The 23528-nt window shown below is 53.3% G+C and overlaps 1 protein-coding gene across 3 annotated transcripts in view; it reads left to right on the forward strand.

Annotated features, from left to right (window-relative positions):
* LOC133353037 (receptor-type tyrosine-protein phosphatase mu-like) overlaps positions 1 to 23528 on the forward strand; it is a 161209-nt gene that overhangs the window by 37246 nt on the left and 100435 nt on the right. For all 3 annotated transcript variants that reach the window (XM_061569116.1, XM_061569118.1, XM_061569117.1), the window contains exons 2-3: positions 2929 to 3057; positions 22665 to 23014. In XM_061569116.1, coding sequence (XP_061425100.1) covers positions 2929 to 3057; positions 22665 to 23014 — 479 coding nt within the window. The remainder of the gene's footprint in view (positions 1 to 2928; positions 3058 to 22664; positions 23015 to 23528) is intronic.

A 23528-nucleotide genomic window follows, 5' to 3' on the forward strand; every position in this document is an offset into this window, starting at 1 on the left:
TTCCACCAACAGTGGCGTGAGCAAGCATTTACAGGGCTGCACTTTTACATTTACAATTAAAATGTGGACTTGTATAATGACTCCGCGTGGCCCCATCTCCAGATGCTGCACTGAAATGCGGGACGTACTGACGAGGCAGCCAGTCATCGGCAGAGGAGAAGAGAGCGTTCTTGAGCTGACAGCACGAGTGACTGGGGGAATAGAGTTCCAGACTGGGAAAAGCAGAGGGAAATGGGCAATCTCCCACTGTTGGTCTTGTGAAACTGTGTGCATAATTTAAGAGCAGGCATATTGAGTAAGTTAAGTCATGATGCACTTTGTGATGTGATTCATCCACAACACTTTGCTCTGGATATTTTCAATCAGGATTCGATAACAAATCGATATAAGTAGCTAAAGCATGTCATCCGCTAAACCAAGGTACAGCCATTTAACACGTCTTGGTATCCGCTTCTGTGCGCCACGTCTCTTACAGAAGGGGCCGAAGCGGCTCTGCGAAAGATTCCAGCAGATAGTCTGTCTCACGACGCGATTCGCATGAACTTGGAGGAAATTACAAAATAATAATAAGTGGTAATAATACATTTTTAATAAATCAGTGCCAGTAATTTAATATGCGCAGCCGTCACACGAAGATACGCGTTCGTCGTGCGCGGTGAATACTAACGCAGTTCCGAACGGCGTAATGCAGAGACGCGATGGAGGTCTCTTTTGAGGTGAGCGCTGTGGCCGAAAATGCTGCCTGCAGGAGATGCTGCCTCGGTTCGCACTAAATTGCCGGCTGCTCTTTTGAGGCTCGGATAGCGTTGGTGGCTCAGAAAAGCGTCCGTGCACCATCAAATCATTGTAATTTCTCCGGGCGAAGCCCACTTCTGTAATGGGTTCTGGTAAACAAGATATCGGTAAGCTGCAGAAATGTGACATTTCAGAAAAACCTCTTATCTGCTTACTGGACCTAATCTGTAATTTAAAACCTGCAATAGCGTGCACTTTTGAAAGTGTTGCTCACAGATAAAAGTGTTGCCTTGTGCGTGAAAGAATATTCTTGGCAGCACAATCTTTCCTTGCGTTGATAATAGTGCTCAAAAGAGTTGATCGTGAGCTAGAACAGTAGCAGCAGGCACGGACGTTTGGGGTTAATGTTATATATACGCGAGTCTGCGTGGTTTTTCCTCGCTCTGGTGCATTGCCTTCACTTTACAGAGAGCGTCCTTTATATTTTGGAACCAAGACCAATCTTGCGCCCGATGCATGCGGTTCGCCCGTCTCGCCGTGGCATTTCCTCAAGGCGAAGGTGCATGACCCGATCTTTACGGAATATTCTAAGGATTGTCGTCTTTTGTTGGACAGCGTGCCACAATAGCGGCCGCGGCGATATTGATGAGGTCTGCTCGGAACACGAGCGCCCCTCGCTCCCGCACCTCTTGGGCGCTCTCGGGAAAGACGGTGACATTTTTGTCTTTGGCAAAAAGCGCACACATATTAACGTGACATCTGGCGTTGAGGAAAAGCTGCTGCTTGGCGTCTCGATGTGTAAAATCAAGTGGCCGCAATGGAACAAGCCCCGCGTCGCTCATTCACTCGCTAGGAGAGCTGATACATCGGGAATAAGAGGGCTCGGAGGATAATACACCGCTCGCTGGCTTATAATTTTAAATTCCGTGTAAATTATTTGAAAAAGGAAAGCAAATCGACGGTCACCGTCCACCCGGTGTTGGAAGCAAGTCATGCGAGAGCGCGCGACAATGTCTAATCAAGTGTTTCTGCCACGCGTCATGTGCTCAGTATCACGAAGGGTGTCTGCTGGCTTACAGAGGTTTTGTTTGTTGAGAGAACAACTCGTGCAGTCCCTCCTCTTTTTAATATTGCATGGCCATTTTAGCGCGGTACATATGAGACATTATTAAATGTGATGGCAATAGCAGAATTAATTTGGCCCTGGAGCGACGAGGAGAGGTTGCACGAGGCACAGTTACATTAGCAGCCTTCATCCAAAGGTTTGGAGAGAGATTTAGAATCGCATCTGCTACGGATTGTGTCGGTGACTCATCATGGGGAGAGAGATCCTGCCATTGCTCGTCTTCACGATGTGCTTGGCAGCCCCATCACAATAGTTGCGAATCCATGTATTTGTCCGTGTGATGTTGAGACGTTTGGACACTGGCGTCACCTCCTGGGCGCGTGAGACACGGAGTGGTGAGCGACAGCACAGAGGGTTCGTGTGAGCAGCCCCGCTGGCTGCTCACCAGATAAAGGCCCCCCGCATAGCCCACGCAGACTATAAGGGCAAGTGCTGTTAATGAGCACCTATGAAAGCCAGTATGGCTCATGAGGGGGTGGTATTGTAGGCTTTATCATGCCCGACCGGCCGTCTTTGTCTTTCTCGTGGTGATGTTTACAAACTTCACCATGGACTCGTTGAAGGCTGAGTTGACTACAGGAAGCCTTGGACCGATTCAGATATTCACCACCGATGTCGGCCACGGGCAAGGATTCACTTTGGCCACCTGCTTTGTGGCGCAGTGCCACAACCACTGCACCACCGCTCCCCACCCAACCCACCATCTCGCGCCGCGAGCGGGCAGTGCAGCTCCCGTGGGGCGGTGACCTCAATCGAGAGCAGAGCCACGCTGACCCCAGCGCACGCGGAGCCGGCTGCACCTCGCCTCCCGTAGCGTTCGCTCGTGGCGAGCGCGGCGAGCACGGGTGAGCACGTCAGCCGAGGTCGATGCGACGACAGCCGTAGCTCGTCGGCTTCTCGGTCGTGCGGAACGCGGTGGCGCGGCAAGCCAGGGCAGCGTTGCCCCGTTTCCCTGTGTGGGCCAGAGCTAAATTATTATCGTTGTTATTATTATTGAGATTATAATAATCATTATTTGGATGTGGCAGGTTCTGTTTGCTCATGGACGTCCGGGTTGTGTCCCACAGGATCGAGTAGGTGCCGTATCACGGAGCCGTTCCCGGCGTGCGGCTTCGTGCAGGACAAGGACGATGACTTTGACTGGGAGCAGCTGAGTGGCGCGGAGGCGTCGCGACCTGGACTGCAGCCTCCTGCAGGTGGCCACACAGCAGCCAGCACAGCGCCACGCTCCGCACACTGCCCACAGCCGCACGCTCCACACAGCGCCACGCTCCGCACACTGCCCACAGCCGCACGCTCCACACAGCGCCACGCTCCGCACACTGCCCACAGCCGCACGCTCCACACAGCTACACACTGAGCACAGCCACCACAGCCACTCACTCAGTCACATCATAACTTATATTAAAACTGAAAATTATTTTGTCAAGTAGGAGAAGAGTAGAGGTCCAATGAACCTTGTGGGACACCGAAGCAAGGGGTTTCTGAGAGGGGAGACGTCTCTCTACCCCTGCTCACTCACTACAATCTCCACTCGCTCACGAGCAGGCTATTCACTGACCATTAGTATACAGGCTCGCTCGTCATCAGTATCTCCACTCGCCCACTACTCAACGTCAGCGTGCCAAGTCGCCACCAGCACATCCACTCACTCACCACCAATGCATGCTCCCGCTAACTGCCAGGAAACTCATCTCACTGTCAGCTCGCACTCCAGATCATCCGTCTCCTCGCCGCACTGCCGGCAAGTCCATTCTCTCCATCAGTAGGATGACCACTCGCCCTGTCGCTCATCTACCACCCAACCTGCCATCTCACCCAGCTTCAAGACCCATTTCTCGGCCTCCTACCTAACTACTTAATCCAGACTTTGGGATAATACTTTTCATATCAACATTTTCTTTTCAATTCATCTCCAGAGTGCCACCTGTTCTTTTTTCTTGCTGTCACATTTTTGGATCACCGTGGCTCTGGCAAACTGCTGCCGGCCACGATTGGGAGCAGACGAACGTGGCTGAAAACGAGAGGCGACGTCCTCGCGGCTCCGTTATGAGAAAGATTGATGGCACCGCCGCTGTGATATTGGCGGCGGCGGACAATTTGCATGCCGGCAGCCGTTGAAGAGACTGCCGGGTGTGGGGCGTGCGGCGTGTGGACGGCGTCGTGGGTGGTGTACGCGACGATCAGTTCACCGGCCGCCGTGTGAAGAATCGTGGTGACCCCAGACCGAGACCTTGCTGGAGTGGGGGGGGGGGGGGTTGGTGGGCGGCACGATGTGGTCAAGGAAAGGTTTCCTCCGGGCTTTCCGGCTTCCTCCCATTGCTAAAAAAAACCCGCACACAATGTAGCTGGGTATTGGTCAAACAACCCAATGCAAAAAAAAAAATACCTGCAAATTACTCCATTGTGATTACACACAGCAGTAACATTGCCTGCGACTGCAAAAACTTCACAGGACCCTCTTAAGTAAGTGTCTTGAGACTCGGTGAGGCCTTCCTGGGCAAACGTGCGTGATGATGATACTAATAACGGTGTTAGACTTTCAATAAATGTTAAACTCTAAACAGAACAAGCAACGGATACGATCATCTATTATCTGTCAAACATTTGGCTCGAGCGCTCACCCCATATGTAGATAACGAAAGGCCGTGACACCCATTGCCTCATCCAGAAGTGGGGCTGAGCCCTCGGCACGCCCGACGCTGCCGGGCTGCCGTGTCGATATCGGAGCGGTGAGATGCCCTTTGCTCTGCGACGTTCGCCGCACGACCTTGCACCCCCACGGATGCTTTACCGGTGCGGTTTCTACATCCGTGCCGTGTGACTGGGATCCCCGCTCTTTGGACTGGCGGTCGCTGCGGCGATGGGGAATGCTGGATCGTCGTCAATCACGAGACGGCGGCCGAGCTGCGGGCGCCGAGAGCGTGCGTTGAGGTTTCAAATTAAAACAAAAAAACACAAAACAAACATGGTGTGCTCTTCCCCGCAGTGCAGCTGTGCTGCCGTAATAATTAAGGGCCCATATGCTTCTCTGAATCTGTCATTGTCAAGAAATTAGCATAAGATATTAATTAGTCTGCTGTATTTTGCTAAGTGATTCATAGAGATGCAAGCTGCCGCTTGTCCACGCGCGATTCCTGTGGCACGTGATGGAGCATTTGTTAATAAATGATAACCCTAAAAATGTAATTTGTGAAAGTAATTGGCCTCATTACATGAAAAAAAACCCTCTTATACCTCATTAAATAGTTGAGCAATAGCATTTGCTTAAAGGATCGCATGCCAGATTATATTCCTACTTCACTACCATCCGAGCCATAAGTTGCTCACGATTCCACTTCTTTCCTTAATTAGGAATGCTGCCACCTTCTCTAATTACAACGAATTGACGTGGCATCGAAGGGACTCGCATCGACGTCGAGTCTACTGCTCCTTGAGAGGGCTCTCTTCTGCCGCAGACCCCTCACGATCTACACCAGAATCTACACCCCACCTCCCTCACGATCTACACCAGAATCTTCACCCCACCTCCCTCACGATCTACACCAGAATCTACACCCCACCTCCCTCGCGATCTACACCAGAATCTACACCCACCTCCCTCACGATCTACACCAGAATCTGCACCCACCTCCCTCACGATCTACACCAGAATCTGCACCCACCTCCCTCACGATCTACACCAGAATCTACACCCACCTCCCTCACGATCTACACCAGAATCTACACCCACCTCCCTCACGATCTACACCAGAATCTACACCCACCTCCCTCACGATCTACACCAGAATCTGCACCCCACCTCCCTCACGATCTACACCAGAATCTGCACCCACCTCCCTCACGATCTACACCAGAATCTGCACCCCACCTCCCTCACGATTTACACCAGAATCTGCACCCACCTCCCTCACGATCTACACCAGAATCTGCACCCACCTCCCTCACGATCTACACCAGAATCTGCACCCCACCTCCCTCACGATCTACACCAGAATCTGCACCCACCTCCCTCACGATCTACACCAGAATCTGCACCCCACCTCCCTCACGATCTACACCAGAATCTGCACCCACCTCCCTCACGATCTACACCAGAATCTACACCCCACCTCCCTCACGATCTACACCAGAATCTACACCCCACCTCCCTCACAATCTACACCAGAATCTACACCCACCTCCCTCACGATCTACACCAGAATCTACACCCCACCTCCCTCACGATCTACACCAGAATCTGCACCCACCTCCCTCACGATCTACACCAGAATCTGCACCCACCTCCCTCACGATCTACACCAGAATCTACACCCACCTCCCTCACGATCTACACCAGAATCTGCACCCACCTCCCTCACGATCTACACCAGAATCTACACCCACCTCCCTCACGATCTACACCAGAATCTACACCCACCTCCCTCACGATCTACACCAGAATCTGCACCCACCTCCCTCACGATCTACACCAGAATCTACACCCCACCTCCCTCGCGATCTACACCAGAATCTGCACCCACCTCCCTCACGATCTACACCAGAATCTGCACCCCACCTCCCTCACGATCTACACCAGAATCTACACCCACCTCCCTCGCGATCTACACCAGAATCTACACCCCACCTCCCTCACGATCTACACCAGAATTCGTAGTTCATCTCCCTGCAGCCCCCCGACTTGCGGGTATCACATCTCGCGACGAGGAGCCGCCGTCCGCCTCTTGTACCCGGGGGCACGTGTGGCACAGCGGCGCCGCGTCTGCACAGAGCGCTGTGTCGTCTGGGTGCTCGACGCTCTTGGGACAGCAAGAGAGGAAGGGCCACGGGTGCGCGGCTTCCTCCCCAGAGTGTTCCTCAAGTCAGACGAATGCCGAGCGCGCCGCTCCGCTAAACCTGGCGCGTTAACGAGTCGTCGCGGCCGGGGGGTGATGGACAATCAGGAGCCGTGGGGCCACGAGCCGCGTGGTCCCACGGGCCCCCTCCCTCAGCCTCCTAATGACGTCCTACCTGGCCCGGTGCTCTCATTAGAATAATTAATAACGGAAGGCGGCGCAACAAAAACAAGAGGCGAGAGTCGCTTGAGTCCGTGTGGGCTCTCGATGCCAACCTTCGCTTTACTCGGCGGCGTCAAGCAGCGACCGTTTGGCGATCTCTCGCGTGCCTCGAGTTCTTGTCATTCTCGTCATTGTCGCTGGGGGTTTTTGTTTTTGGTGGGGGGGGGGGTTGTATTTTTTACGCGGTTGTGATTTATGGCTCGCGTTAAAGCACAAACGCAATCGTCAATCCCGTAGCGCTTTTCCGGCGCAATGTGTTAGCGCTGCGAGATTTCACGGCTGCCACGCGGCTGACTGTGTGACGTGCGCGATTGATGCGGGACCCGGGATCTGGCGGCACTGACGGATGAGCGGCACCGCCGCTCGCGAGCGCGCCAGAGCGAGGCACGCGCATGCACGCGCACGCACGCGCACGCGCATCCGCCGCGACAAATTGAAGTGACCCTTCCCCTTCATTAGAAAAACACGGCGCTGGCTCCGTGCGTCCTTCTCAAACATCTCTTTTAAAAAGTTGAAGTGTGAGTGCCGCATGCGCCCCCTTGTTACAGCAAAACCCATCAGATGGTGGGGCTGGTACGAAATACATACATCGGAAAGCGTCGCTTCCCATTTTAATCGCAGGCCTGGCTGCTGGGCGCATCATGATGTTGCCTCTCATGTGAGTCACAGCCTGCGAATTCCTGCGAGAAGTTTCGGCAAATTATCGTGATATCTTTAACAAGAGAAATGTAACGGTCGTCTTGCATGGAGGTCGACAGATTCAACTTTACTTCAAAGTGAGACTAGGAGTAATAGAGCTGTAGCCGCAATGCTTAGTTTGGAATGAGACCTAAACTTTTTGCCTACTTGCCCATTGCGAATGAAGACCATTAGCTTTGCTCCGGTCTTCAAGATACATGTGGAGTGTTTTCATTTCATGCGGACAACTTCTTTTTCTTCTGTCACTTTCTATTGAACAGAAACTCGTCGCGTTCGACACCCCCGTGACTCCGTCGTGATGTTCCCGCTTGTGCTGCTTCGCTCGCTCTCCCTCTCCTAGCCTCTCCACTGCTAGCCTGTTTTCTCCCTCACTCTCTCAGCCTCTCCACTGCTAGCCTGTTCTCTCTCTCTCACTCTCCTAGCCTCTCCACTGATAGCCTGTTCTCTCTCTCTCTCTCTCCTAGCCTCTCTACTGCTAGCCTGCTCTCTCTCTCTCACTCTGCTAGCCTCTCCACTGCTAGCCTGTTCTCTCGTTCACTCTCCTAGCCTCTCCACTGCTAGCCTGTTCTCTCTCTCTCTCTCCTAGCCTCTCCACTGCTAGCCTGCTCTCTCTCTCACTCTGCTAGCCTCTCCACTGCTAGCCTGCTCTCTCTCTTTCCTAGCCTCTCTGCTGCTAGCCTGTTCTCTCTCTCTCCTAGCCTCTCCACTGCTCGCCTGTTCTCTCTCTCACTCTCCTAGCCTCTCCACTGCTAGCCTGTTCTCTCTCTCACTCTCCTAGCCTCTCCACTGCTAGCCTGCTCTCTCTCTTTCCTAGCCTCTCTGCTGCTAGCCTGTTCTCTCTCTCTCCTAGCCTCTCCACTGCTCGCCTGTTCTCTCTCTCACTCTCCTAGCCTCTCCACTGCTAGCCTGTTCTCTCTCTCACTCTCCTAGCCTCTCCACTGCTAGCCTGTTCTCTCCTCTCTCACTCTCCTAGCCTCTCCACTGCTAGCCTGTCTCTCTCCTCTAGCTCTCATGCTAGCTCTCCTAGCCTCTCCACTGCTAGCCTGCTCTCTCTCACTCTCTCACTCTCCTAGCCTATCCGCTGCTAGCCTGTTCTCTCTCTCTCACTCTCCTAGCCTCTCCACTGCTAGCCTGTTCTCTCTCTCTCTCTCCTAGCCTCTCCACTGCTAGCCTGTTCTCTCTCTCTCACTCTCCTAGCCTCTCCACTGCTAGCCTGCTCTCTCTCTCTCTCCTAGCCTCTCCACTGCTAGCCTATTCTCTCTCTCACTCTCCTAACCTCTCCACTGCTAGCCTGCTCTCTCTCTCACTCTCCTAGCCTCTCCACTGCTAGCCTGTTCTCTCTCACTCACTCTCTCAGCCTCTCCACTGCTAGCCTCCCACTATACACTCTGCTAGCTTCTCTACTGCTAGCCTCTCACTATACCCTCTGCTAGCTTCTCCACTACTGCCTCTCACTATACACTCTGCTAGCTTCTCCACTGCTAGCCTTCCACTATATACTCTGCTAGCTTCTCTACTGCTAGCTTCGCACGCTCACACTTAGGATTCCGCTAGCTTCTCTACCCTCGCCTGGGACTCCTCATGTGCTCCATCGTAGCCCCGGCAACAGTTGTTCAACGAGGAGCGGAAACGAGCAACAGGAAACGACTGAAAAAGTGACGGAAGCTGCATCGGTTATTTAATTCAAGTCGATTGGTTTTAATTTAGTCTTATCTCCACCACTCCACGTCCCTCATCTCAAGACTTCAAATGATCCTAAATGCCACTACGTCACCCCAATGCTCCGGTCTCTCCACTCCGTCCCTCCACTCCACTCAGCTCCTCACGCTCTCTGCTCCAGTCGGAGACCAGCCGGCAGTCGCACAATCTCCCCAGAGGCTGTAACCCCCCCACCCCCCCATCCACTCGCGCTCTCGACTCCCTGCCCGCCATTCGAGTCCACGCTCAATATCTCCCTGCTGCCATCTGCCTGTGACTACCTCTCTTTCTCCGTGACTGAGATGCGCCCGTGACATGTCACGTGGGTTGATATAAAGACGAAAGATAGAGGTGCAGCCCTGCAATTGCCTGCTTCTACCACTGCTGGTGGTCGACCTTGGACTGGAGGGAGCCCTAGAGAGCTGACCAGACATCTTGTTAAAATGTGGGAATTCTCGCCCTTCGCCCCACGGCACGTCAACTGCCTGCCGATCGACGAACTTTGCAATTGCGATGCATCGAGCTGACAACGATGAGGCGAGGTGAGTGCGTGCACCACGGCGACCCGCTCCCCCGTGCGCGGCTCGATCCCTGGGGCCCCGGCGACGTCTCTGCCTTGCGAGACGAGAGCGCCGCTCGCCGCGCACCTCGTCCGCCGCAGCACCGCAGGATGACGCCGCGACTCGCGCGCTCGCCCCCACCCGGAGGAGGCATCTGCCGCTATTCGCCCCCCCCCCCCCCCGCTGTCTTGTTCCCACCTCGAGGCGTGCCGGCAGGTTGGTTAAACACGCGCGTGCGGCAGGGGGCACGAATAAGTGCGCGCCCTAAACGGCGTTCCTTTGGTAGCGCTTGCCGGCGTGTGATGTGCCGTGCAGCATTTGTGTCACGCTGTCTCATTAGGGGGCCTCACTTTGACTTGCCATTTCCAGTCACGCTTGGAAAAAATATAAAAATAAAATAAATATTCCTGCGTGGAGTTATTTTTAATGCATCCCACCGACACCTTTTGTCGTCTCTCAGTGGGATCATTCGTGTTTTTCACTTTGATTTTAGAAGGAGGCTGCATTGACCGATAAACTTGTAGCAGAACGAGATCAGTAATTGGAGAAGGGAAAACAAAACTAAAGTTTAAATAATATCAAATCACAGGAAATGTGCAACGCGCGTACACAGTGCGGCGAAGCTGTGAACGCGGACGGGGTGATGGCTGTTGTTTCTGGAAGCCAGAGTTCGTTGAACAAAAACTGCAAACGATTTCTTTTCATTTCCTCTTCGTTACCAGACGCGGAAGCATAGAACAGTTCTCTTGAAAGAGTCTCAAAGGCCGAGCGAGAAGTTTCCACTTCCATCTCACCCCTGCCCAATGATCCGATAGAAATCCCTCATTTCGATCGGATCATTGGGGTGTATTAGTAATAAATCGGCATTTTGCGACCCCCACTGCCACTGTGTAGCATATTATTACGTGCCAGGGAATCTATGAGATGATAGGACAATAGTCTGAGTCCATAATTGGCGATAAGTAACGGAAAAGCAGTTACAAGTGACTCCGAATTGTGCGCAGTTGTGTATACAGGACACGACTTCCCTGAAGGCATCAACACCTTCAGCGAGCGCGATGCCGATCACACAACGCGGTTCGAATTCGACCCTCGATCGACGGCTGCACCATCGCCGCACACGCGTTGAATAAAAATCAAGGGACAAGTCCTTACTTACTAACAACTCCTCTATCATGTTTCATTGCTGGAGGGTTGCCCCCCCTTCCTGAAAATCCTGGCTCCGCCATTGCACCCGCGCGTGTGCAACAACGCCTCCCACAATGCATCGCTCTTTAGTGACCAACGACGAGTTGTAATCCGTGCACCGCGGAGGGTGGAGGGCAGGCAGCAGGAGGAGCAGCGCAGGACGCCTCTGACGGTGCGGCCCTTGGCTCCCCCGTGCCACCATCTGCCAGGCTGCGGCTCCGGCGTCTCCAGCGCGGGTGTTTAATTGACGCTCGAGGTGGTGAATCGTGACGCTCTGGGAGGCGGCATTGTGACGCTCCGCGCGGTTCTCTGATGTGACTGACGAGAATGCACAAAGCAATGGCAGTGCAGTGGCTCGACCTGCTGCTTCGAGGTAACCCGAATTGAGTGGGAAGCTCTCAAAAGTTAAACGCTAAATATTTCCAAGCGTCTCGCGCAATGCACACGTGTGCTGGCGTGTGTGTGCGAGACACTCGTGGTGTACGCATCTGCTGTGTGAAGGGGTGCTATGTAAGTGTTTGTCTCGGCTGCGATGGCATTGTCATGCGGCCGTCGATCAGCTTGAAGAGCTCCGCGGTACATTTGGAGGAACCGCTCTCGTTGTACGGAATACCTTCAGGAAAATGCCCAGGGCTCTCATTGCGAATTAAGCCAAATGCTCTCCCTTTTTAACCCGGGCGTAACTCCACACTCGCACGAAATGTGAATGCCAAGACTGCTAACAATAAAATGTTAAAGTGCTCCACGTTAATAAATGTGCTCATTTGGACGAGGTGAATATTTAGTGCTTGGGTAAGGGATAAACTGGCCTCCTTTGAACCAGGGCTTGCTTACATTTGCCACCAGCGTTATCCTGCGAAGGCGGGGAGGTTAATTGCCTATTATGCACTACATTACAGACTCTCATCAGATGATCAACACAGTGTAACCACGGAAGGCCAAGGACATTTATAACGATAGCAAGCCAATTTAGGGCAGGCTGACTAATTATCCCTTTCCGTGCGTGTGCATTCATTGTTCGCTAATGACGCTGCCTCAAAACTTCTCGTCCATCAACATCTCCTCTAAGACGCTGAAGCCTCGTGGCCTGACCTGGGGATTAGCCATGGCCCCTCCGTCGGATTTTTGGGGCAAGAGAGCTGGAAGCAATTGCGGGGTCATTTGTGAATCTGCCAAATGTTTCCCTTGCCCTCTCATGTATGGAACAAGGTTGCTTGCGGGGATTTCTGTGTTAGCTCCGTGATAGCCACTTCCACTGGACCGTTCTCCAAATGAGAAAAGTTGCGCTGCTCTGCGAGATTTCCGGACGGGTCCTTCCGCTCGTGACGTGATGCCGATAGCATAGTCGGGATGACGGTTAGGGGAAGCGATATGGATACATATATTTTTTTATATTTTCCAATGTCGCTCGAGTACAATTGGGCATTCACGAAATGCCCCCAGCTAAAGCAGTACGAGGCACACCAGAAACCAAAGTGAGACGGTGTGATGAGGAGGTCACGATTTGTCTCTCATTCACAGTTATTATGCACTGCTTGTGCAGTCTGCGTCATGACATGGGGCACATTTCCAATTTCAAACTATTTCAGTGAGATCCTGTGCCACTCTTTGTTCGAGAATTGTCCCTTAAAGTGCGATATCACAGAACCACTTTTGGTATCCTCTGACACTATGTAGTCTTTGAGAACTGAATATATTAAGTCCCTGAAGAAGCTTCCAGTATGTAAAGAAGAACGTTGGACATCGTGCAAACAACATGCGGTACAAGCTGGAGATGGCACATCATATGTCTGTACAGCACAACTGCGAAAACCCACACGGACTTTTGAAGTCACTTAGAGGCCTTTTTATCCAGGCTCGGGGGCTCTTCGCATGCCAATCAAACTAAACCGTTTAATCCTCAAAGCAGAAATTACCTGAATTAAGCAAAAAAACTACGATTGTTTAATGCATTCTCATGACCATGCCCAGACCATGAACTCCCATCGCATGAGATCCCAGCTTCATCACGAGTGCCTGAAAATCACGATTCGAATGCAGGATCTCGGCAGTGGCGACTGATAATATCATTATCTCTGACACAGCCATTATGAACTCCTACAGTCATCCGGCAAACTCCTTGATCGTATTCTTCCATCTTCTGGCACAGAGAGGGCTGGTCCACGCATTTGTATTCTCGCTGACTGACGGTGGCATGGCCTTGTTGATGGTGGCAGTGACGTGTTGACTGTGGCATGGCCTTTTTGACTGTGGCATTGACGTGTTGACTGTGGCAGTGACGTGTTGACTGTGGCAGTGACGTGTTGACTGTGGCATGGCCTTGTTGACTGTGGCATTGACGTGTTGACTGTGGCAGTGACGTGTTGACTGTGGCAGTGACGTGTTGACTGTGGCATGGCCTTTTTGACTGTGGCATTGACGTGTTGACTGTGGCAGTGACGTGTTGACTGTGGCAGTGACGTGTTGACTGTGGCAGTGACGTGTTGACTGTGGCTTGTTGACGGTGGCAGTGACGTGTTGACTGTGGCAGTGACGTGTTGACTGTGACTTGTTGACGGTGGCATGGCCTTGTTGACTGTGGCAGTGACGTGTTGACTGTGGCAGTGACGTGTTGACTGTGACTTGTTGACGGTGGCAGGGCCTTGTTGACAAGTCCCGAGTAGTAGCAGACTGCTGCAGATTGCGACAGCCAGGGCGCCGACTCGCACCCAACAGCAGTGAGCGCATCTCCTCTCACGTTCTCGCTTCCCTGTGTTGGCTTTATCCTGGTGCCCCCCAGTTGTGGAGCTCTCTGGATGTGGAGATCAAGCTCACAGGCAGTGTTGACTTATTTAAACCCTGTCTAAAAACTGATCTTTGAAAAAAAAGTTTTTCCTAATTAGTTTTATTCCTCTTTGGCTCTTAATATGCAACTCTGTTGTCTTTTTATTCTGAGAATCTGTCTTCTTCGCATGCTCGGCGCCATGAGACACAAGTAGGAACGGTGCCTTATAAGTGCAAATGATGATTCTCCTCGTGGTTTGTGAAGGTGCCGCCGCTTGTGGAGGCTGCGGCTGGGGCCTCTTGCGGTCCCATCGGCCACCGAGGGACTGCGCCAAGCAACAGCCCAGTCGCTCGGAAGCCGACACGGGCAGGGAGCCCGTTGCCTCGCCACAGCGTGGCCGATGGCTTGAGAGTCGGGATGTAAGGCGTGCGCACTTTGCTCTGCAAGGAGAGGAATGCGGTTTTGGCGTGAGGCTGATGGCGTGAGAAGTTAGCAAGCAACCAATCTTCAGTGAGTTTACCGAGCTACTAAATGGCATAGAAATGGTGGGATTCTCATGGACGTAATTCTGATCCGATGGTTCCCTACATTCTCCTGCCTATTTAAAATGTGACTTTTAATTTTTCCTCATGATTTGCCTCCCGCCGAGAGATATTCCGCGAGTGTTTGCCCACGTGGACTCGCGTTTGGGGTGTCCCAGAAACCGCCACCAGTGCCTGAATTCGGCATCAGCAGTCCGTCTCTTTTTCCATGAAGAAAATAAACAGGTTTGGTTCAATCGTTTTGGACAAATCATAACAAAGGCACACCTCATCCTCGAGGGGACATATTTTTTTCTCCTCACCTCATTGCACGGTGGGAAAGTGTTAACGTTAGAATGCTGTCAAATGTGCAATATGTAAGACGCACGTGCTAGATGGCGGAGGGCTTGGAGACAGACATCCGAGTCGTGTCCACGAGTCCGGTGACGACGAGGGGGAGACCTGAGCCCCGATGGTGGAACCCTGTGAGGTCACTTCTTGGACGTCTCTGCGTGTCGTCTGCGGGGGGGTCGGGCAGAGAGGGGGAACGCGGCGGCACCAACGGCTTTGGCTGCTGACATCTTGATCTTGAGGCGCCAAATCCATTTATTTTCTTCCACATCAAGAACCTCGAGAATGGCAGCCAGCGACACCGGGCCTCGAGGGCGAGCGAGTTGCGATCGAGGGCGGCCCGTGCCGTGCCCCGGCCGCGTGCCCCCCGTGCCCCCCGTGCCCTCCGTGCTGCAGTTTCCACAGATGCCGCTCGCGACCATGACCTTCAGCCGAGCGGGCAGAGGGGTGGGTGTAGTCGGCGGGTGCGCGGCCGCAGAGAAGGTTAATTGCATCATAGACATTCTTGTCCACAGGCCTCGCGTGCGAGGTGAAACACTTGTGTAGAGGACGCAGGGCATACACACACACACACACGTGTACACACACACACACGTGTACACACACACACACGTGTACACACGTGCACACACGTGCACACGCGTGCACACGCATGTGTACATACACACGCGTGCGATCGCGGCCGGTGTCGGTTCACTGTTGGCGCTCGCGAGGCGCCTTGGCTGCACGCCAGCGTCATTTGTCGTGCGTCGTGAGCTGGCGCGGTCTAAATGGCAGGTGCCGCTGCGCGCAGAGCAACCGGCGGCAAAGCCCGATTAGCGACGCCGCGCGAAATCCTCGGAAGTGAGCAACCCCCTTGCGAGATCCCCTCCTCGGCGACCACCCCGCTCTACCCGCCGTCAAGAAATGCAGTTGGTGCAGTCGCAGGCAATGCACGCTCGCGTGCGTGTGAGTGTACACTCAGCGTGCTCGCGTGCGAGTGAGTGTACACTCAGCGTGCTCGCGTGCGAGTGAGTGTACACTCAGCGTGCGTGTGAGTGTACACTCAGCGTGCTCGCGAGCGTGTGAGTGTACACTCAGCGTGCTCGCGTGCGTGTGAGTGTACACTCGGCGTGCTCGCGTGCGTGTGAGTGTACACTCAGCGTGCTCGCGTGCGTGTGAGTGTACACTCAGCGTGCTCGCGTGCGTGTGAGTGTACACTCAGCGTGCTCGCGAGCGTGTGAGTGTACACTCAGCGTGCTCGCGTGCGTGTGAGTGTACACTCAGCGTGCTCGCGTGCGTGTGAGTGTACACTCAGCGTGCTCGCGTGCGTGTGAGTGTACACTCACGTGCTCGCGTGCGTGTGAGTGTACACTCAGCGTGCTCGCGAGCGTGTGAGTGTACACTCAGCGTGCTCGCGTGCGAGTGAGTGTACACTCAGCGTGCTCGCGTGCGTGTGAGTGTACACTCAGCGTGCTCGCGTGCGTGTGAGTGTACACTCACGTGCTCGCGTGCGAGTGAGTGTACACTCAGCGTGCTCGCGTGCGTGTGAGTGTACACTCACGTGCTCGCGTGCGTGTGAGTGTACACTCAGCGTGCTCGCGTGCGTGTGAGTGTACACTCAGCGTGCTCGCGTGCGTGTGAGTGTACACTCACGTGCTCGCGTGCGTGTGAGTGTACACTCAGCGTGCTCGCGAGCGTGTGAGTGTACACTCAGCGTGCTCGCGAGCGTGTGAGTGTACACTCAGCGTGCTCGCGTGCGAGTGAGTGTACACTCAGCGTGCTCGCGTGCGTGTGAGTGTACACTCAGCGTGCTCGCGTGCGTGTGAGTGTACACTCACGTGCTCGCGTGCGTGTGAGTGTACACTCAGCGTGCTCGCGAGCGTGTGAGTGTACACTCAGCGTGCTCGCGAGCGTATTTGTGCATCGTAGGGGGGGGGGGGGGGGTCGATGCCACCGGAGTTTGCGCACTGCGCTACAAACTCGACTGCTTGCGTTCAATTCTCGGCCGTGAACCTGTTCAGAGCTTCCTGCAGGTGGACTCGGCCTTGAATAAGTATCTGGTACCACGTGTCTGTTTGTTTTAGCTTTGCGGAAACAAAGACGGCCGGCCACGGTCACACGAGCTGCGCCGCCTTTAATAGGCGCTCGCTAACAGCACTCGTCCCAACCGTGTGCTCAAGGCTTTACAGTGGGATGTTTGAGCTTGTACGTGTGTATAGGTGTACGTATGTGTAACTTTGTATTGTGTTTACGCGTTTCTAAGTGTGCGTGTGTGTGTGCTTCATTTCTGACGAAGCGGGCACCTATTGAGATCACGAGAGACTCTTGCCATGGAGACTTTTCAAATGATAGTACTCGAGCTCTCCTGCGGTGAAATTATTCCAAACAATAATAGCTGTGCCTCTCGTTTGCAAATCTCAACGATAAGTATGAATGGCAGAGGCATAATTGTCCTCGGAGCCGAGACTCAGTACAATAGTCTCGGCCAAATTTCGTTCAAATTTAAGTATTTCAATCACAGCTGGGTTTGTATTTTATTTTTCAGGATTTTTACATAATGTGTACGGATTTATTATTTTAAATACATACATATTAACTTTGCCATTTATCAGTGTTTAATGAGGTCTTTGTAGTTGGCTAAATTTGAAGTCTTTATAGTTCATGTAAATTAAGTTTCCAGTCTAAACGACGTTCTGAGCTGAAGTGGAACGTTGACAAATTCTCTGCTTCTCTCGACAACAGCCCCCCCCCTCCCCTCCCTCCTGCCCCCGTGACGTGCAGCCCGTCCACGCCCTGCGCGTCACGTACCTTGACATGTGGCCACAGGCTGTCTGGAGTCAACGTTATATCGCGTCTGTGTATAACTACGCATATTATAGAGGCAATGCAACACTACATTGTATCTCCATGTATACTTGTGCAGTGGACATGTGCTAGGTGAATTGTTACAACGCAGGATCGAGCAGGCCTTCATCTAGCAGTGGATTGACCATGTCTGATGGTGCTTTTGAAGATTATGATGCAGCCGCGTGGTTTTCAATGCCTTTGTCCTGCACCATTGCACAACAATGGTTGTCCTGTGGTCTGTCATAGCAATGTGGAATTTCCAGCACTGGCTCAGGGTGTGGATGAGCTTGGCTAAGTAATTTCTGTTGCACTGCAGTTTGTCTTACTTCCCAGGGCTCCCTGTTACATTCTTTTCACCTGGCGAAATGCATTGCATATGTTCAGCCATTTTGTCAATCTACTGCTGAATGAGGGCCTCTCCACGGTTTGGTGAAGTTAGAGAGCATAGAACTACGGTACAACCACGATGTTACCACACCGCCCTCTGATGCCCACAATGTAATCTTGTTTCATTGGCTGTGGTGCTTCAGGATTGAAAGTGACAATCGACATTGCACGTGGTCGCTCATCCAAGCACGGTGCAGGCTCGGCCCTGGTGAGCTTACAGATCTGACGATCTGGTGCATTCCTTGTGAAGGTGGGCATCGGCTGTTTAATAATTCACATCAAGAGATGGATTGATCGGTAATATGAAATAAATAAAAATCTCGGCAGCCGCTCGCTTGTCGAGGTCGCGCGCCCGGCGCTTCCGAGGATGTCGGCGAGGCCCCCCCCCCCCCCCCCAGTGGTGCGGAGCGGCCGCCAGCCGTCTCATTAGGCGTCGAGCGGCGGCTCACTCCTGCGTGACGGAAACCGTGCACGAAAAAACCCAGAGCCGACACGCGGTCATAATCAGCCACTTGTTATTAATTCTCAGGGGACACTCGCCAGCCAGCTAGCCAGCATGCTCCCCTGCTCCCCTGCTCGGCTGCTCGCTCGCTCGCTCGCCAAGCCACCCTCCCTCCCTCCGTCCGCGTTGGTCCCACAGTTCGTTTGTTCGTTCGCCTGCCCGCTCTGTCGCTCACCGCCCTCCCCGCTCGCTCGCTCGCTCCCACTCATCCTCCCTGCTGGGAATTGGCCACAACCTCTCCTCTAACGCACCGTGGATTGTGGCGAGGGTTGCGGTGGGTCAGGGCGATATGGAGGTCAGGGTTTTTACGGAGCGTTTTTTTTCCCTGCCCGTGAAAATAAGAATGCTTATGGGGACTCATTGTGGTGTGAAGAGGTCGCAGTCTTGGCATTGTTCCTTAATTCGACGTGGTACATTGTGACGGAGAGCAACAATGACCATCGTGGTCCTATGTAGAATAGCAGGTCCTGGGCAGTGGCGTGGCTATCTGTGGTCCCACAGGCCGCCGGAAGGGTCTATGAGCCCGGCTCTGAAGAGCGGGAAGTGGGAAAAAGGGGCTTGGGGGCAATACTTGTGTAGGACCCATGCCAATGATTCTACGCCATTGGTCCGAATAACTTCTAGAGGCACAGCGCACACACATCTCCACGTATTCTTTGGGTCTTTCGGTAAAGTCACATAAATAGGTACAAATTAATAAAAACTAAATATATTAAATAAACAAAAAACTACGACGTTTCGATCACAACACAAGCGATCGTCATCACCCCCTACCACCCTCCCCTCTTTCCTCCTGATGACGATCGCTTATGTTATGATCGAAACGTCGTAGTTTTTTTGTTTATTTTACATTTATAATTTTTTATTAATTTGACAATACCGAAAGACCCAAAGAATATGAATTCCTGCAGTCTCGAAAGCTTGAAGTCATTCCATCTCCATCTTTTGCTACACATCGGTAAGAATATTGAAAGTGATGAAGCAGACGTTTATTAAAAGGGATTGCGAGAACTTTTCATTGCCTGAACCCCCCCCCCCCAGCACGCCATCTTGTGCGAGGCTCGTCAGCCAACACGGAGTTTCACTTCGTCTAAGCAAGACGCGAAACACAAACCCTCGGCTTGTTCTAATGCCCCGAGTCATATTGTTTTTAGCTGAAGCAGCGGCTGTTTGTTTAGTCGTATATAAAATTAATGTCTTGTTTTATTGTAGCAGACCATTAAGGGAGGTCCATGCTAAAGCTGTGACGAACCCGATGTGGGCACGCATCTTTTGTGGAGAGAACGCAATGGCGCACCACCGCACCCCACCGCGTTCCTGTCTCCCGCGCTCTGCTCCCGGGATTGTGCCACGAAGCGCCACGCTTTGCTGCCGTGACGTTGTTTTCGTTTTCCGAACGCGCCGGGACGCGCCGTCGGAAGGCCACGCTGGGGCAGTCCTCGCTTCACGCCGAGATTCCACGTGAATCTCTCCTCGGAGAGCCTCGCCCGCAAAGCCGATGATGTATGCGGCCACTTAAGAGCTCGTTAGTCCGTAATTAGGCACGAGCCCGAATCCGAAGAAGGGGTCTCGTCACGCGGCGCTCGGACCGATGACCGGAGAGCGGTGGACGGTCTGCGGGCGCCGTCGCGTCTCACGGTGCAATAAATCTCCGCGCAACCACCAAAGAGCTCATCGAGAGAAGTGATTAGGTTTTGATGCGGGGGAGACGGCCAGATTTATTTCCATCACAAAGCGCATCTCCAGACCGTACATTAAGTGGCGGTTTTGGAGAGAGGAGAGAATGGAGTGTCCTGTTAACCACATGAGGCAAAGGCACCGCTTCCTATCTGTCAAGTGCACACACGCCGGAGTAATTACCTCTTGGATGAGCCTTGTCATACTGTTTTTAAAATGCTTTTATTTCGCACATAAAGGGCCCCTTTCTGGCACTTTCATCGCAGTAAAAGAAAAGTAAGTGCGATTGAAGAGCAATGCTGAATTGTAAATCTCTGAAAGAGAATAAAACACACCCATGAAATGTATTTTTAGCGGTCATAACAGTGACTGTTTTCGTTAAGCAAGGGGCGCTTTTAACAAACACAATTTAGAAATGCACAATTATTAACAAAAGCAGTCATCGCTGAGAATATGTGAAATGCGGCGTAATTGCAGTGTCGTACCATTTTGACACTGTTCTTAGCGGTGGCAATTTACCGTTTCTAATTACAGTGTGCCCAGCACGGCGCGTGCCGGGGGCTTGCCGCTGGGCAGGCGGCCGGCCGGGTTCTGTCGGCTCGGCGTTTAATCCACTGCTGTCCAAGCCGGCTTCTTTGCGCAGCACACTTACACCGGTTAATCCCAACCACGAGAGCCAGTTAATGGGTTTACCTGGCGTAATCTGGTGCTTACAAGAGAATGACAATTGATTTTGTTTAAGAAGGTCGTTCCAAGTAATGCCTAAAGTCAGACCGTGGGGTTTCTTTTTTTAGTTTTTGTCATGCGTCCCACTCTTGCAAAGTCAAACACTGCGAAGTGATTCGCACTCGCGGCCAGAGGAGCGCGGCCTCGTCTGTGGCACAATTAGGCGCGGCGAATAGCGAGTAGCTCTGCATGGATGGGGGGGGGGGGATGTAAAGCACAATGGCCTAGTAGTAGCGAGAGGCGGGGGTTGACTCCGTCAGGGTTGCTTTGTAAAATTCCGCCTACCTCTGTGCTGCTCGCGGAGGTCGCCGCGTTCTGCCTTCGCTCTCCTGCAAACTTTCACAAAAGAGATCAGCGATGTAATTTAGGTGCAATATGAACATTGTACTTTCAGCCTTCCACAAAATGAATTGTGTGGCATAACTAATTTGCAGAGGAAATTAGGAAGGTAAATCCCGCAGGATTTTAAACATCATTGCACCTAAATTAAAATTGCAGCATAACCGGTTAAAAAAAGATTTACATGCCCGTGTTAAATAAGCACTTAATGTGAGTATTTCTCGGCGATTGAACTGCCGGCACACCGTCCCTGAGAGCGCACGCTTGAGATTTTGAGCGAGCGTGCGACCTCGCAGCGCGACGTAAGGTCACGGCTTCTCCGTGCACTATCACCACTTTCTCCAGCCCTGCTCCGCTCAGCGTCCCCGCTCAGCGTCGCGCGGCACGGTCAGTGCCGGCTTGTGGGGACCGGGGACCATCCCCTGTCGTCGACCGGTGTGAGATTCGTGGCCGAGCAGCTTCGCCGGCACCCATAGCCAGCGGGCGGGCTCAACCCGATGGGGCTCATCGTGGCCCCCTAAGCACCCTTAGACGCCTTAGACATCATTTTCTGGGATGACCTGGGTTCGATTCCTGCTCGCGACCAACACAGCCTAAATGGTAAAACCTCTTTGAGCTGCGCTCAGCGAGAGAGCGCATGGTGGCAAAGCACGTGAGCGGCTGACATAATCGTGAACGCGTGCCCTGAGTGTGGCAGCCTGCTGCGTGCTCTGCTGGTGGCAACATTGCACGGTCTAATTTCGCAGAAGTCAAGTCGTCTCATGAGAACAATCTCAAGAAAAAGCAATAGATGTGGATCGGACAGATCCTTGGAGGCGTGTGCTCAATGAAGGACGTTCTGGAAGGGCGAGAGACGGGAAATGGGCCAGGAGGCAGGAAACGGGCGATGCCGCTTGAGGGGTGGGCACGCGGTGAAATGGGGAAGCAGAAGGACAGAGCTCGAGAGTGGACAGGATGGAGGCCACATGAGCCAAAGGCCCACCACTGGGTAAGGGACTCGAGGGATTTAACACCATGAGCCGTTTAAAGTCGGTTTTGATGCGGCTGGTACCATGCATGACCTTCCGACATCGTCTCTACGTGGCGTCGCGTCCTGTGCGTGAGGAGCGCGTGTGGGTCTGGGTGGAGAGCCGTAGTGTCGTGGTTTTTGCATTGCGGTACAAACCTGGTGGCCCCGGTTCGATGCCTGCTTACGGCCAACATTGGTGGCGAATATCGTAACTGGTCATGGCCCATTCATTGGATTGACTCTGGTCTGGGTACTTGGGGTGCAGTGTGAACACATCGGCATTGGAGAGAAAGAGGTGGGTGAGTATGGTGGTGCTGGCCACCCGCTCTCATGCGCCACGCCGACCTTCGAAGATGCTCACCAACAGCACTTGACCCACCAGCAGCCTGTGCGTCTATACTAAAGAATCTCTGGGCGTGTGCGTGCGTGTGTGCGTGCGTGTGTGCGTGCGTGTGTGCGTGCGTGTGTGCGTGCGTGTGTACGTGCGTGCACACAGGTTCATACCTCATGCTCGTCGACTCATCCGGCCGCGCCCCCGGAAGCCGTGCACGCCTGGCACTGCCGCCGCTCATGGAGAACGACACGCACTGCATCACATTCAGCTTCCGCATGGGCGGCGGTGACAGGAGAGGTGGGGACTCTGCTTCGTCGCCGTCATCGAGTAAAGACGACGGGGACGGAGCAGCTGGCGAGGCCGGCGAGCCGCCCCAGCTGAGCGCGTACGTGCGCGTCAACAACGAAGGCTTGGGCCACCCCGTGTGGAGTGCCGCCCGGGCCACCGCCGCGGCCAACCGCTGGGTGCGCACGGAACTCGCCGTCAGCGTCTTCTGGCCAAACACCTACCAGGTAGGCCCAAGCCGCCACAACGACACGGCGACCGCCGCCACCGCTCGCCCCCTCGAGCTGCGGCAACGGCGCCGCGACTCTTTTGTGCCGGGTCACGCAGGCGCTCGCCTGACCCCTCTCAGGCAGTCGGTCAGTCGGCTGACCGGCCGGTATGATCGGTGATTGCTGTGATCGGTGATTTCTGTGATTGCTGTTATCGGCTGGACCACGTGGGGGTGGGCAGTTGGGGATGACCTTCCAGGACACAAAGTTGAGAGGGACATGGAAAGTTTATGGGTATGAACAACTTTACGTGTTTTACACAATTTTACGGATGTGTTTATATGACGATAAAATTTCGGGTACTTTTTAAGACCGAAAACAGGAAGACTTCTTCACAACTCCTGAAAATTGCCTGAAGGAGCTGATTGTAAGCTACCAAATGTCATGAGTTTACTCTCCAACACACCGGTGTGCTAAAGTAGTAACTAATTGCCACGTTTTATTTACCTGACGAACCTTACTAATTGGCTGT

The sequence above is a fragment of the Lethenteron reissneri genome, chromosome 42, assembly GCF_015708825.2.
Source record: "Lethenteron reissneri isolate LAM-NWPU_2019-01 chromosome 42, ASM1570882v1, whole genome shotgun sequence".
Lineage (NCBI taxonomy): Eukaryota > Metazoa > Chordata > Hyperoartia > Petromyzontiformes > Petromyzontidae > Lethenteron > Lethenteron reissneri.